Source organism: Hyla sarda, chromosome 2 (assembly GCF_029499605.1).
Source record: "Hyla sarda isolate aHylSar1 chromosome 2, aHylSar1.hap1, whole genome shotgun sequence".
NCBI lineage: Eukaryota > Metazoa > Chordata > Amphibia > Anura > Hylidae > Hyla > Hyla sarda.
The window spans coordinates 172,537,374-172,550,123 of record NC_079190.1 but is presented as its reverse complement, the minus strand read 5'-3'; the positions used below and the strand labels follow the sequence as shown (position 1 = coordinate 172,550,123).

General features: G+C 40.2%; 1 protein-coding gene and 1 long non-coding RNA gene across 3 annotated transcripts in view; one reads left to right on the top strand and one right to left on the bottom strand.

The window, feature by feature from the left end:
* The window catches only part of COL4A1 (collagen type IV alpha 1 chain), a 222,201-nt gene that overhangs the window by 144,193 nt on the left and 65,258 nt on the right, over positions 1–12,750 (top strand). Inside the window, exons 18-25 of the mRNA XM_056555746.1 lie at positions 205–258; positions 1,560–1,601; positions 1,810–1,903; positions 2,096–2,131; positions 5,123–5,269; positions 6,443–6,538; positions 9,628–9,717; positions 10,762–10,832. Of these exons, the coding sequence (XP_056411721.1) occupies positions 205–258; positions 1,560–1,601; positions 1,810–1,903; positions 2,096–2,131; positions 5,123–5,269; positions 6,443–6,538; positions 9,628–9,717; positions 10,762–10,832 (630 nt within the window). The remainder of the gene's footprint in view (positions 1–204; positions 259–1,559; positions 1,602–1,809; positions 1,904–2,095; positions 2,132–5,122; positions 5,270–6,442; positions 6,539–9,627; positions 9,718–10,761; positions 10,833–12,750) is intronic.
* LOC130355522 (uncharacterized) overlaps positions 1–12,750 on the bottom strand; it is a 98,815-nt gene that overhangs the window by 79,958 nt on the left and 6,107 nt on the right. Inside the window, exons 1-2 of one of the 2 annotated variants that reach the window (XR_008888562.1) lie at positions 10,696–10,817; positions 2,173–2,256 (exon numbers count right to left, since the gene is read on the bottom strand). This is a non-coding gene — a long non-coding RNA (uncharacterized LOC130355522). Of the gene's footprint in view, positions 1–2,172; positions 2,257–10,695; positions 10,818–12,750 lie in introns of those variants that run through there. The other variant, XR_008888561.1, reaches the window with a different exon arrangement.

Sequence of the window (12,750 nt, the reverse complement as noted above, 5' to 3'; positions counted from 1 at the left end):
GTCAATAACTTTTCCTGGGATTTTGGGTTGAAATTAGGGGTCTCGGCTTATACTCGGGTCGGCTTATACTCGAGTATATACGGTATATATATTTTTTTAATTAACTACTAGTACTATACAACATATATGAATTTCAACAGACATAAAGTGGTACTGTTTTGACAATATGATTTAATTGTTTAATGTATTCTTTGATATTTTCAGGGTATACCTGGTAGACAAGGATTTGATGGAATTCGAGGACAGGATGGACAAAAAGTAAGTCCAATGTGCACACTGTGCTCACAAAGGTAATGGTTAGATCTGGACAAGAGATATAGTTATTAGGTTCATTTTTCTTTGCCAAAGAATCTTGTCAGGGTCTGGACTGGTGGCTGGTGAGGACACTGGAGGTGGATCCTCTGTGCCAGAGAGGCGATGACGCGGGTCGTACTGGGGAATCGGTTCTAAGCAGTTACTGGTGTTCACCAGAGCCCGCCGCAAAGCAGGATGGACTTGCTGCGGAGGTAACTACCAGGTCGTGTTCCCCAGTAGCGACTCGACCCCTCTGGCAGCTGAGACTGGCGCAGTACACAAGGACTAAACAGAGGCGAGGTCAGACGTAGCAGAAGGTCAGGGCAGGCAGCGAGGTTCGTAGTCAGGGGCAACAGCAGGAGGTCTAGGTACACAGGCTTGGGAACACACTATAACGCTTTCACAGGGCACAAGGCAACAAGATCCGGCAAGGAAGGGAAGGGGGAAGTGAGTATTTATGTGTAGGGAGGTGATTACACTGATTGGACCAGGCACCAATTAGCGGTGCGCTGGCCCTTTAAATCTTAGAACATTGGCGCGCGTGCCCTAGGGAGCGGGGCCGCGCACGCCGGGACGAGACAGCCACAGGAGGAGGGTGAGTAGAACGGGGCGCGATCCGCGAGCGGGTCTGACCCGCCACGCGGATCGCATCCCTGCCAGCATGAACACAGCAGCGCTCGCGGTCAGAGACAGAGACCGTAGCGCTGCTGTTAGCATAACGCCGCGAGCGCTCCGGGGAAGCCGCGGACCCGGAGCGCTCGGCGTTACAAATCTGATCATGGTAAAATAATGTTAATGACTTTGTTACTTATTCCCCCTCCCCCAATTTTCATTATTATTTTTTTGTTTTTTTGTTTTGTTTATGAAGGCACTTTAAGATAGTACAATAGAGAAATAGGGCAAATATTTTTTGGCCAATTGAAGCTCTTTTTAAAGTGCCACTTTATATGCATACTAATCAAATTGATGACCATGCTGTCAGTTTAGTTTTGTCAGCATTTACTGTAGATTTGCTCTTATTTCATTTACATGTGCTTTCCTTAACCATATGTTAGCTTGTTCTTTAGAGGCATTACTTAGCTTAATTAATATCAAGTTTTATTTGGATTTTCTGGTAATTCATGTAAATCTGCAGTACAATATTAAGTGCACAGTCTGCATTGCACAATATTTATTCCCTGGCTGTACTGTACATTTAGAATTGTACTAATATATTCAGTAATTACCTGAGATACTTTCCTGATGTCAACTTTTTTTTTCATTAGGGAGAAAAAGGTGACACTGGACCAGCAGGACCGCCAGGAATAGTAAGTTGTATATTTCACACATAGATGTTCTTTCTTGTAACATCAATTTTTCATTCTCTAAGACTTACCTTGTGAAAGGTATACAGCCATACAACATGGAATGACATGTTACATCATATAGCTTAGCAAAAAAATAGCTACCGGTAGTTCATTTAAAAATTTAGAATAGAAAAGTGTTTATCATTTATTTTATTTTTTTGCATATGAGGTAATACAAGATGGCCAGCAAACTGTTACTGGAGAAAAAGGAGATACTGGACTACCTGGTTATCCTGGCAGCAAAGGAGAAAAGGGTTCCAAAGGTAAGGGCTACATTTATATTTAATCAGTATATGCCATAAGGGAAGACTTTTATTTTTTCATCAGATGCTTGAATCTGGGCCTCAGGTTTGAACAGTCATTTTTATTTTATTTCATGACAAAAAATATGCAATGACAAATAATAACATCTAGTATTCCTAAATATCCCACAAAATGTTCTTGTTATTTTTAAGGTTTAACTGGAATACCGGGAAACCCAGGACAACCAGGTATGGTATAAAATAAAACTGTATAAATCATAAATGCCTACCTTCCTAGGATGTCTGGGAAACTCATGGAAAAAGGAGTTGCACATGTACTTTCTCCCATTTGGTTTGAGTTGTTACTAGCTGCCCTGCATGAAGCACAAAATTAATAATCAAATATGTTACATTAGTAATATAATACACTTTATTAAGTGGCAAATGTATATAAAATATGGTATACAATATATAATTCTACTTTACTAGTTTCTTTAACTCTCAAATTCATGAATATAAATGTTGTTTTTGTTCAAGTAAATTAACGTTTTCAACATAAAACAAAATAAACCCATCATCCCCTCTTCCCCACCCCTCCCCACTGTAATCCTAAAAGAAAAAAAAACAAAAAGAAAAAATGGGTAGCACAATATATAAAGAACTTTATACAATTATATATCTTTGGATACAATACAAATTAAAAACAAGAAGCACTTATTGAGGGTGACAGATTATTTATTATGTATAATAGACAATGCACTCACTTAAATGAGTTAAGACATGATATCTGGTTAGATTAGTAGAGGTCAGGCCCAAATCATCGAGCCACACCACCCTGATCTTTTCAAATGCCCTTGTTTAAGATAATTATGTATTTCTATTGTCAACAACCATTTGATCTTATCAACTAACTCATGTTCAGTAGCTGATGTCCAGTAGTAAGGCATTTAAAGGGGTACCCTGGTGAAAACTTTTTTTTTAATGAACCGGTGCCAGAAAGTTAAACAGATTTGTAAATTTCTTCTATTTAAAAATATTAATCCTTCCAGTACTTATTAGCAGGTGTATGCTACAGAGGAAATTAATTTCTTTTTGAATTTCTTTTTTGTCTTGTCTACAGTGCTCTCTGCTGACATTTCTGTCCGTGTCAGGAACTGTCCAGAGCAGCATAGGTTTGCTATGGGATTTTCTCCTTCTCTGGACAGTTCGTGATACGGGCATCAGGTGTCAGCAGAGAGCACTGTGGTCAAGACAAAAAAGAAAAGAAAAAAAAAGAATTTCCCCTGTAGCATACAGCTGCTATAAAAGTACTGGAAGAACAAATATTTTTTAATAGAAGTAATTTACAAATCTGTTCAACTTTCTGGCACCAGTTGATTTAAAAAAAAAATGTTTTCCATCGGAGTACCCCTTTAATACAGTGCCACACAAAAGGTTAGTACATAAAATTAGTATGGGAGGATCTTTGTAAATGGGTTAGCAACTGTCTCAGTGATGGAGGTAGAGGGTGTGTATCAATGAAACTTACTCTGGTTAGGTGACATTTACAAGTGTAGTACTGCATGGCAAATAAAGTTTAATGTGGACAACTGTAAGGTTATGAACTTGGGCTGTAAAAAACAAAATATACAATTATGTGCTAAATAATAAAACAATAGGTAATACTTCTGCCAGAAAGAACTTTAGTGACCAGTGCCAGGCAACAGCTGCCAAGGTTAATAAAGTTATGGTTTGTATCAAGAGAGGCAAAGAGGCTTGTGACAAGAAAATAGTCAGACCACATTAGTCAGACCACATATGGAGTATTGTGTCAAATTTTGGGCACATATAAAATGGACATGGCAGAACTGGAGAGGGTTCAGAGGAGGGCGACAAAGATAATTAATGGTAATGGCAAATTACCAAGACAGGTTATCAAGCTTGAGGTTATTTAGGTTGGAAAAAAGATGTCTTAGGTGCGATCTGATCACAATGTACAAACATATAAATGGACAGTACAGAGATCTTTGTAGTGATCTTGTAACCATGACAAGGCGGTATTTTTTATGTCTAGAGGAAAGAAGGTTTCACCATAATCACAGAAAGAGATTATTTACTATAAGATCAGTGAGACTATGCCTCGCTGCCACATGATGTTGTAATGGCTCACTCACTAACAAGTTCAAGGGGGGCCTGGCTGTTTTTCTAAAAAAAATAAAATAATAATATTACAAGTTATGGGTATTAGATTGTTAGGGATAGAACATTGATCCAGGAATTTAACTCAATTGCTATAGTTGAGTTAGGAAGACATTTTTGCTTGTTTATGGGGAAATTGACATCTGCCTCATAGGGAGTATATGCATTCCTCCGGATCAACACAGTAGAATTTCTGGTTGAACTTGATGGAGACTTTTTTCTTTTTTCAATCCTATAAATAATGTAAATATGTAACTATACGTAAGAAGGCAAGGCATCTAGCTAGTGTGGGACAATGACCTCTTGAGCTAAATAGAGTATCTAAGCTATTGCCAAATTAATATTTTCCTTTATTGGCAAGTCATCGACATACTCCAACACTCAGAAAAGAGGAGTAAGAATAACACGGAAAGTCAAGAAGTAATACTAAGAATCTCCTGCAACCTTCTTGCAACAGCAAATGTTCCCTTCTTATTTTTCTTTATATCATAAAATAGACTTCTTGTGATATTTAGATTATATATACACAAGATTATACCATTACAGTATTCCACTTTTGTTATCCTCTCCAACAAACCACCATCTAGTGTCACTATAAGAATATGAAGAGTTTTATTGGCTATTTCCTTATCAAGCGTGTTGTGTAATTTAAGGTATTTAAAATTGAGAATTTATATGGTTTTAAGTCAAATTGAGAACAGCAAACTTCTTAACAACGCACTGAAAGCCTTCTAGACTAGATAAACCTGAGAGCCATGTAGTAGTCTATATGGGGAAGATATAGCAGAACCTGTTCGGAGGAAAAGTTGCCCAGTTGCCCATAGCAACCAATCAGCTCACTTCTTTCATTTTTAACAAGGCCTCTGCAAAATTAAAGAAGTGACCTGATTGGTTGCTATGGGCAACTGGGCAACTTTTCCTTTGCACAGGTTTTGATAAATCTACCCCTATGAGTGTAAACTGCAGCCATCCTTATATCCGATATGATCCAGATTAAGTCTCTCAAAATCCAAAAAAGGGCATAGAGAGATCTATGATTAATGTTATTTTTGAAATATGCAGGTATATCAATTCCTGGACCATCTGGGGCACCTGGATTAACAGGAGAAAGGGGTGAAAAAGGTGAACCTGGAATTCCTGGATTATCCTTGCCTGGACAGAAAGGCAGAGAGGGACAACGTGGACCTCCGGGTATCCCTGGTCCAACAGGTAAAGAAATGGTGAACTGTTGGATGAAATGTGTATCTCTATATACTATAGTCAGATTGTTAAAGCTTCAAATAGTTAAACCTGCAAAAGGTGTCCTTATTGCTAGCTTTAATGAATATAGCAATTTCAGATACGTTTAATTAATTAATTGCAATAATTAATAGTGTGGTAACATAATGCTTTTCAAAACAAATTGCATTCATTTTATAATTTGACATGCTAGATACATTTATTGTATGCCTCCTCCTGGTCATTCTACATGTATGCCAGAATAGTGATCAGGGCCACCATCAGGGCAGTACAAGCAGTTTTGAAAAATGGGAATCTGTTGTTGTCACCACCCTCCTTCCACTGTCTGTCTTTAGCAAAATGTTGTAAATTTGTGCAAATTTGTGCAAATTTTACAAAATTTGTGCAAATTTGTGCAAATTGTACAAAATTGCTGCTATTTTACAGTGATTTGCACATTCCCTTTACCAGTTACACTTACAGTATCCTTCTGTTGTCATCAAAGGGCCAGCAAGTGTAACTTTCCTGCATTAGCAAAATTGCATAGATAGATTCCCTTGGCAGCTACACTTGCAGGATCTTTCTGATGTCATCAAAAGTCCTTTAAGTGTAAGTGCCTTGCAGGAAATATAGGAATAGGAAAGTGAGCATGGGGAGTGTGTGAGGAAGGAAGGGGGGCAAGGACACCTGTGAGAGGGCCTTGAGCAATCTATGTGGAGTGGGGGCAATAAGTGACAGTATTTGTGAGAAAGACAGAGTGGCATGAGATGCAGTCTATATAAGAGGGGAGCAAGAGGAACAGTCTATGAAAGAGGGGTCTTTTGGGCTAATCTGGTTTCTGAATTTCTAAATATATAGCCAGAGGTATAAGGGAGTTTAAAATAACTTAAAGTAGATTAGGACACCTGCCAACAGAGTCTACCTTGTCTACCTTTAAAATGTTTTGTTCAAAGGAAAAGATAGTATTTATGTATCAAAGATTGTGGAACAGGGCAAGATAGAAACTGGCATGGGGGTGGGGGTGCAAATGCTTTGGCTGTAAGATAATGTTGGTGGTCCTGATTATGATCAATAAACCAATGTGCAATATAATTTATTTGGATTGCTGTTTTGATATCTTCTTAAAATATGTTGTGCATTATTATTTAATTTTCTATACAACAGACCCAACCCAAGAATGCATTCCTGGGCTGCCTGGTGAACCTGGAGCCTCTGGAAATCCAGGTGAACAAGGATTCCCTGGAGAAAGAGGTCAAAAAGGTATGACTTTTTCTATATCCCTTAATGGTTAATGAATTTGCTGTTCCGTTATTACAGTGAGTCAGGGTTATGACAAGGACATCTTTGTTGTATTGATTGCCTGTAGAATATCCAGTCAGACTCTCAAAAATGTAAACTCTCCAATAGTATCTAGGATGGTATATCATAATGCCTATGTGTCTTTGATATAAGTTAACTGAATGTGACAAATTATGTGAAATTGACTGACAATATAATATGAAGGCCTGGGGAAAGAAGGATCAGTCATGTTAGATTTCAACATCTCTGATCCTTAGTTCCAGTAGGGGATAAGCTGATGCCTATAACAACACGTTCATCTGGGTGGTGGTCAATCGGTTTTCCAAGATGGCTCATTTTATTCCATTGCCCTGTTTACCATCTGCTCAGCAACTGGCCAAACACTTCCTTCAGCATATCTTCCGCTTACATGGCCCACCATCTCACATCGTCTCCGACCGCAGGGTGCAATTTGTCTCTAAGTTCTGTTGAGCTTTATGCTCTCGTCTAAAAATCAAGTTGGATTTCTCATCTTCCTATCACCCGCAATCCAATGGGCAAGTTGAGAGAATAAATCAATTCTGGAAGAATTTCTTTGTCACTTCGTTCTGTCCCGACAGGAAGACTGGGTCAATCTTTTTACCCTGGGCGGAATTCTCCTGCAATCATAGAGACTCTGAGGCCACAAAGTCTTCTCCATTTTTTGTTGTCTACGGTCTTGGGAGCTGGAGGAGAATATACTGGACCATGACTTACTTCAGAAGTTTTTAAGACCCAAAAAGAGGGGGAAGACCAAAGGGGGGGGGGTACTGTTAGGGCTCTACCCTCTGCTCCTGGCAGTGCCACGGTTCGCATTGGGGGATGCTCCCACAAATGCGAACCTCGGGCTGCCACTTACCTTCTGCCCCGTCCTCTTCTTTCCATGCTGGACCTTCTCCTCACGTTGTGGGGGCACGCACGCTTGTGAGCCCCGCTCTGTTCCTCTTCTCCTGCCCATCCCTGCCAGTGTGCATGTCCCTGCCTCCTAGGGCGTCAGCTTTTCTAAATTTAAAGGGCCAGTGCACCAATAATTGGTGCTTGTCCCAAACCAATCCTATTTAGTTCCGGCACTTCCTCCTTTTTCCTGCTGGATAATTGTGCCTTAGTTGCCAAGAGAAAGTGTATATTTGTGTCTTGCCTTGCCGTGTATCTGATCCCTTACTATGTATACTGACCTTGCTCCTGTGCTGCCTGCCTACTAACGTCCTGCTATGTGACCGCTATGTGACCTGACCTTACTTCATTGCCACCTGTCCTGACCTCCTGCCGTTCCTGACTACGTCTGTGCCTCATTCTTCCTGTGCCACGTTATACCTCAGCTGCCTGTGGGGACGAGTTGTATCAGGGGTAGTGACCTGGGTGCCGCCTGCCCCAGCAGGTCCATGCCGCTTTGCGGCGGGCTCTGTTGAAAACCAACGGCACCTTAGACTCTGCTCCCTGGTACGGCAAAAGCCATCTTCCTCAACAGGTCAGTGGATCCACCTAACCATAGCCGTTACAATGCCAATTGTGTCTGGCAGAATCTTATTTTTCTATTCCCATTGAAACAAATTTGGAGTTAGCCAGTTTACAGCATGTGTGCAAAGAAAGGCAAAACAATGGTCTCCCAGAGGAATTAACATATAAAGTATTATAACTTGTAGAAGTCTGGAGAAAAGTGAACTTAAAGTTCACTTCAAGATCTGCACATAATACTATTGTCTAAAAATAGTCAGAGATGTAAGCTTTGCAAACAAACCCATTTTACTTAGAGGCAACATAGTACTAGATCAAAATGGATCGATTTCTGGAGCATTTCTGAAACTTTTTGAAGAGATTTCCTAAAATTTAAATTTATTTAAGAATATCCCTTAATTTTACAGAACACCAGAAATAATATTTCAAGTATGCTTAATCTTCAAAGACACTGGTTCAGATTCATCAGTCTGTGTGAGGACAAAAACTGTCACATTTGCCCATAGTAACCAATCACAGCTCAGCATCATTTCTTAAATTGCTCTTATTAAAATGAAAGCTGACCTGTAATTGGTTGATATGGGCAAATCTAACCGTATTTGTCCTCAGACACTGATAAATCTGGGACACTGTATTTAGTGCTGTATCTTGCATGTAACCACACATGACACATGACTTTAACATCACTTGCCATGACTTCCTGAAGAACTGGTTGCAGGCCAAGTGAGGTTACTATAAATTTTCTTTACAAATGATATAAATTTATTTTAAAAAAAGGTCTACAGCAGACATTGAATCTTTAAATATTGTAGCAGAAGAGAAGATAAGGGCCACTCTGTGGCTGAAATATATTTGCAGAATACGCCAATGCTTTGTCATTTTTTATGGGTTTAAGGTTAAAGGGGTACTCTGTTGCTTTATATCTTATCCGCTAGGACCACTAGGCACCTAGGACCCCGACACCACGACCACGGCCTCCTGAACCCAATATAATGTTTAGAATGCAAGGTGTCTGCACAGAGATTGCTGAGATAAGATGTGTAGCAACGGAGTACCTCTTTAAGTTTTAAAAACAATTACCCTGTGCCTTAGATTCTGGAAGTTGTGACATGGTGGAGAATCACAAGCTAAGCACGGTACTCAGCCAGTGGTGTAATAGACCCTTTTTCTTTTGGAGTAGGTGCTGAATATTGTCTGCTAACGGTATTCTGAGTAGATTGGGGGGAACATAAAAAGCACATCCTTACATTCCTCGCTCCCAGAGAGCGCTTGCTGTGTTTGGGTCTTGGTGTTAATGGAGAACATTAGATGAAAAAATATATACTCGGAATATCCCTTTAAACTAAAGTCAGCACACTTAATGCTGGTCTTAGACAAACATAGAGGTAAATGGTTGCATACACTTGCACTGCATGTGCTTGGTCCTGTCTGAGGGAAAATAAAAACCTACAAAATGCTTGTCCATCAAACCAATGCTAACAGCTCATCCCATTTTTGCCGTTTACCATTTTACTGAGGGGGGGTTGTATGAATTAAGCTTTATGAAGTTATAGAAAATGTTTTATTTTTGTTTAAAGGTGACAAAGGAGATGCCTGTCCAACGTGTGAAACAATGCCATCACCACTACCAGGGCCACCAGGGCCTCAAGGTCCTCCTGGGGAACAAGGTATGATTTCTGCTGTTACTGTACACAAACAACTAACTTGCTTTGACTCTTTCCCTATCTGTCTCCATCTGTCTCTTCAGAGGAAATACTAGGTAGTACTGCAAATCAATGACTGACCATGTATTGCATGGAAGAGCTGGGTTCGTCAGCATGGGAGGTTTTTTTTCAATTTGGCTTGGTAAACAATTATGTTTTAGTGTAATATCAAACCGATTGACGCCTAACACACAGTGCAAGGCCTTATTATTCAAGATGACGAAAGAATAAACACGTTAGACAAAGACATATTTTGACAGCTAATGTTAAAGGGGTTATCCAGGAATAGTAAAACACAGCTAATTTCTTTGATAAACAGCTCCACATCTTTCTCCAGGTTGGGTGTGGTTTTACAACTTGGCTCCATTCACTTTAATTCAACTTACCTGCAGAACCACACTCAACCTGGAGACAGACAGGAAGTGTTTTTTTAAAGAAAGTAGCTGTGTTTTTCTATTTCTGGATAACCTCTTTAAAATCAGTAATATAATGTAACTTTAGGTCTGTATGAAGGGAAGGCTATGCTATAAAATTGATCAGCAGAATTTTTAAACAAAAACCTAGAGAAGCTTTAAAGGGGTACTCCTCTGCTCAGCGTTTGGAACAAGCTGTTCCGAACAGTGGAGCCGGGGCCGGTAGCTTATGACATCGCGTCCCGCCTCCTCAATGCAAGTCTATAGGAGGGGGTGTGCCTCCTCCCATAGACTTGCATTGAGGGGGAAGGGCGTGACGGCATGAGGGGTGGGGCTATGATGTCACGAGCTCCCGGCTCCAGAATTCGTTTGTTCCAAACGCTGAGCAGCGGAGTATCCCTTTAACATCGGAGGTGCAGGCTAAAATGAAAAAAAGTAAAAAAAATCATACATTCTTAAAAATGTTATATTAATACCAAATCAGTTTAAAAAGAAAAAAAACAACAGTAAGTGATGTTACAATAACTACCTGATTATGTCTATTTGCTTTGCTTATTGTTAATACACTTTTTTTCTTCAACTTATTTTTCTCAAGGTTCTCCTGGCCAATCAGGAATTAAGGGAGACAGAGGGGAACCAGGCTATGATGGCCCACCAGGAGCACCTGTAAGTAATGAATGTACTAGAGAAAATGGAAGAAATCCATCATCCACATGTTTGAAGAAAAAATGTATCATAATTTATTAGATAAAATAGGAAACATTTACTGCTTCTTCTCTTTTTTTAATCCACTCCACACCATGAGTGGGTTTAAAAAAGAGAAGTAGAAGCCTATGTTCTTTTTCATCATGATCCACACCTGCTTTTGTCTTCAACACTGCTTAACAAAACTTCACAGCATAAGGCTAGATTTCCACTTGTTTTTTTGTTACAAAAACGCCAATAAAAACGCCCGTTCTGCCGCATGGCGTATTTTTTTTTGTGAAAAAACGATGCGGCCAGATGTGAGCTGCAAGTCAATAGTAAACTGCAAAATGCCAAATCCACTTGGAGTTTTTTAGTTTGGCATTTTTGGGCTTCTTGGCAGTCTTTAAAAAACGACCTCTTGTCGAGACTTTGGCGTTTTTTGGGGAAAATCTTGGCGTTTTTCTCCCATAGAAGTTTATGGGAGAGAAAAAATGCCAAGAAAAACGCCATGTGGGTTTTAACTTTGGCGTTTTTTCAGGTGGTTTTTATTCTCTTTTAGACTTTAACGATCCAAAAAAGTGATGGAGATACCTTTTTTATAAAAATTTAGTAGGGTACCACTAAAAATAATAATAAAAAAGATACAGTAGTGATGGAAAAAATTGTATTTAACAAAATGTATCTTTTTTATAACAAAATTTTAATACATTTTTAAACAGGGATCAATTTATGTGCGCGGGTAGGGCACTAAAAATGTAGCCGACAATAATAAAAAATTTTTCGGTAGTACTACTTCTCCCAGCATGGAACACACTGTTCCATGATGGGAGTAGTAGTTACCTGTACTAATTGAAAGATTGCCGGGGTCTGCTGCGATCCTCCTGTATAATGTGTAGATGCGGATGCTCTTCTATTGTCCCCTGCACTGCCGTATATATACACATATTCATATTTCCCGCAGAGCTGTGGTTGACCAGATGGTTCCAGCCAATCACAACTCTCTGTGGGAAATAGGAATATGTGTGTATATACATCAGTGCAGGGGACCATAGAAGAGCAGCCGCCCCTATCTATACATTATACAGGAGGATCACAGCGGGTGTCAGAAGTTACACTCGCTGCGATCTGTCTATTAATGCAGGTACTACAGCTCCCAGCATGGAGCAGAGTGTGCTCCATGCTGGGAGTAGTAGTACCTGCAGTAAGGGACAGATCACAGCGGATGTCACTCCTCCTGACACCCGCTGCGATCCTCCTGAAGTGACTGTCGGGATCAGCTGTTCTCAAGGCTACAGAGTCGGGAGAACAGCTGATGCTGAGCTGTATATATACATTGTATACCTACTGCCCAGCAAGAACTTACAGTGAGCCTGCAATGTGTATACAGTATTCACATTGCTGGCTCACTTAACCCCTTGCTGAGCTGTGCGCTAAGACAGCCCAGCAAGGAAAGAGTTAACTTACACTGCTGGACAGTGTAGATTAACCCTTTGGGCAGTATACACTATATACAGCTATCTATAGATAGCTGTACATAGTGTATACAGAAGATGGAGAAGTCCCCCTACCTTCGTCCAGTCCCCGCGGGCCCGTGTAGCTCCGCCCCTAGTGATGACATCATTAGGGGTGGAGCTACATACGGGATCCAGGCTGGTAAGGGTATAAGGCTCTGTTAACATTGTCCGTTTTGGATAATGTGAACAGACCTTTCTGGCAGTGTCTACCCAGACAGGGAGACTCCAGCTGTTGCTAAACTACAACTCCCAGCATGCCCAGACAGCTAAAGGCTGTCTGGGCATGCTGGGAGTTGTAGTTTTGCACCAATTGGAGGCTTCCTGTTTGGGAAGACATTGCATTATGGGCGCTCACCCCTGCGGAGAGTGCAAAAAATGTCCTA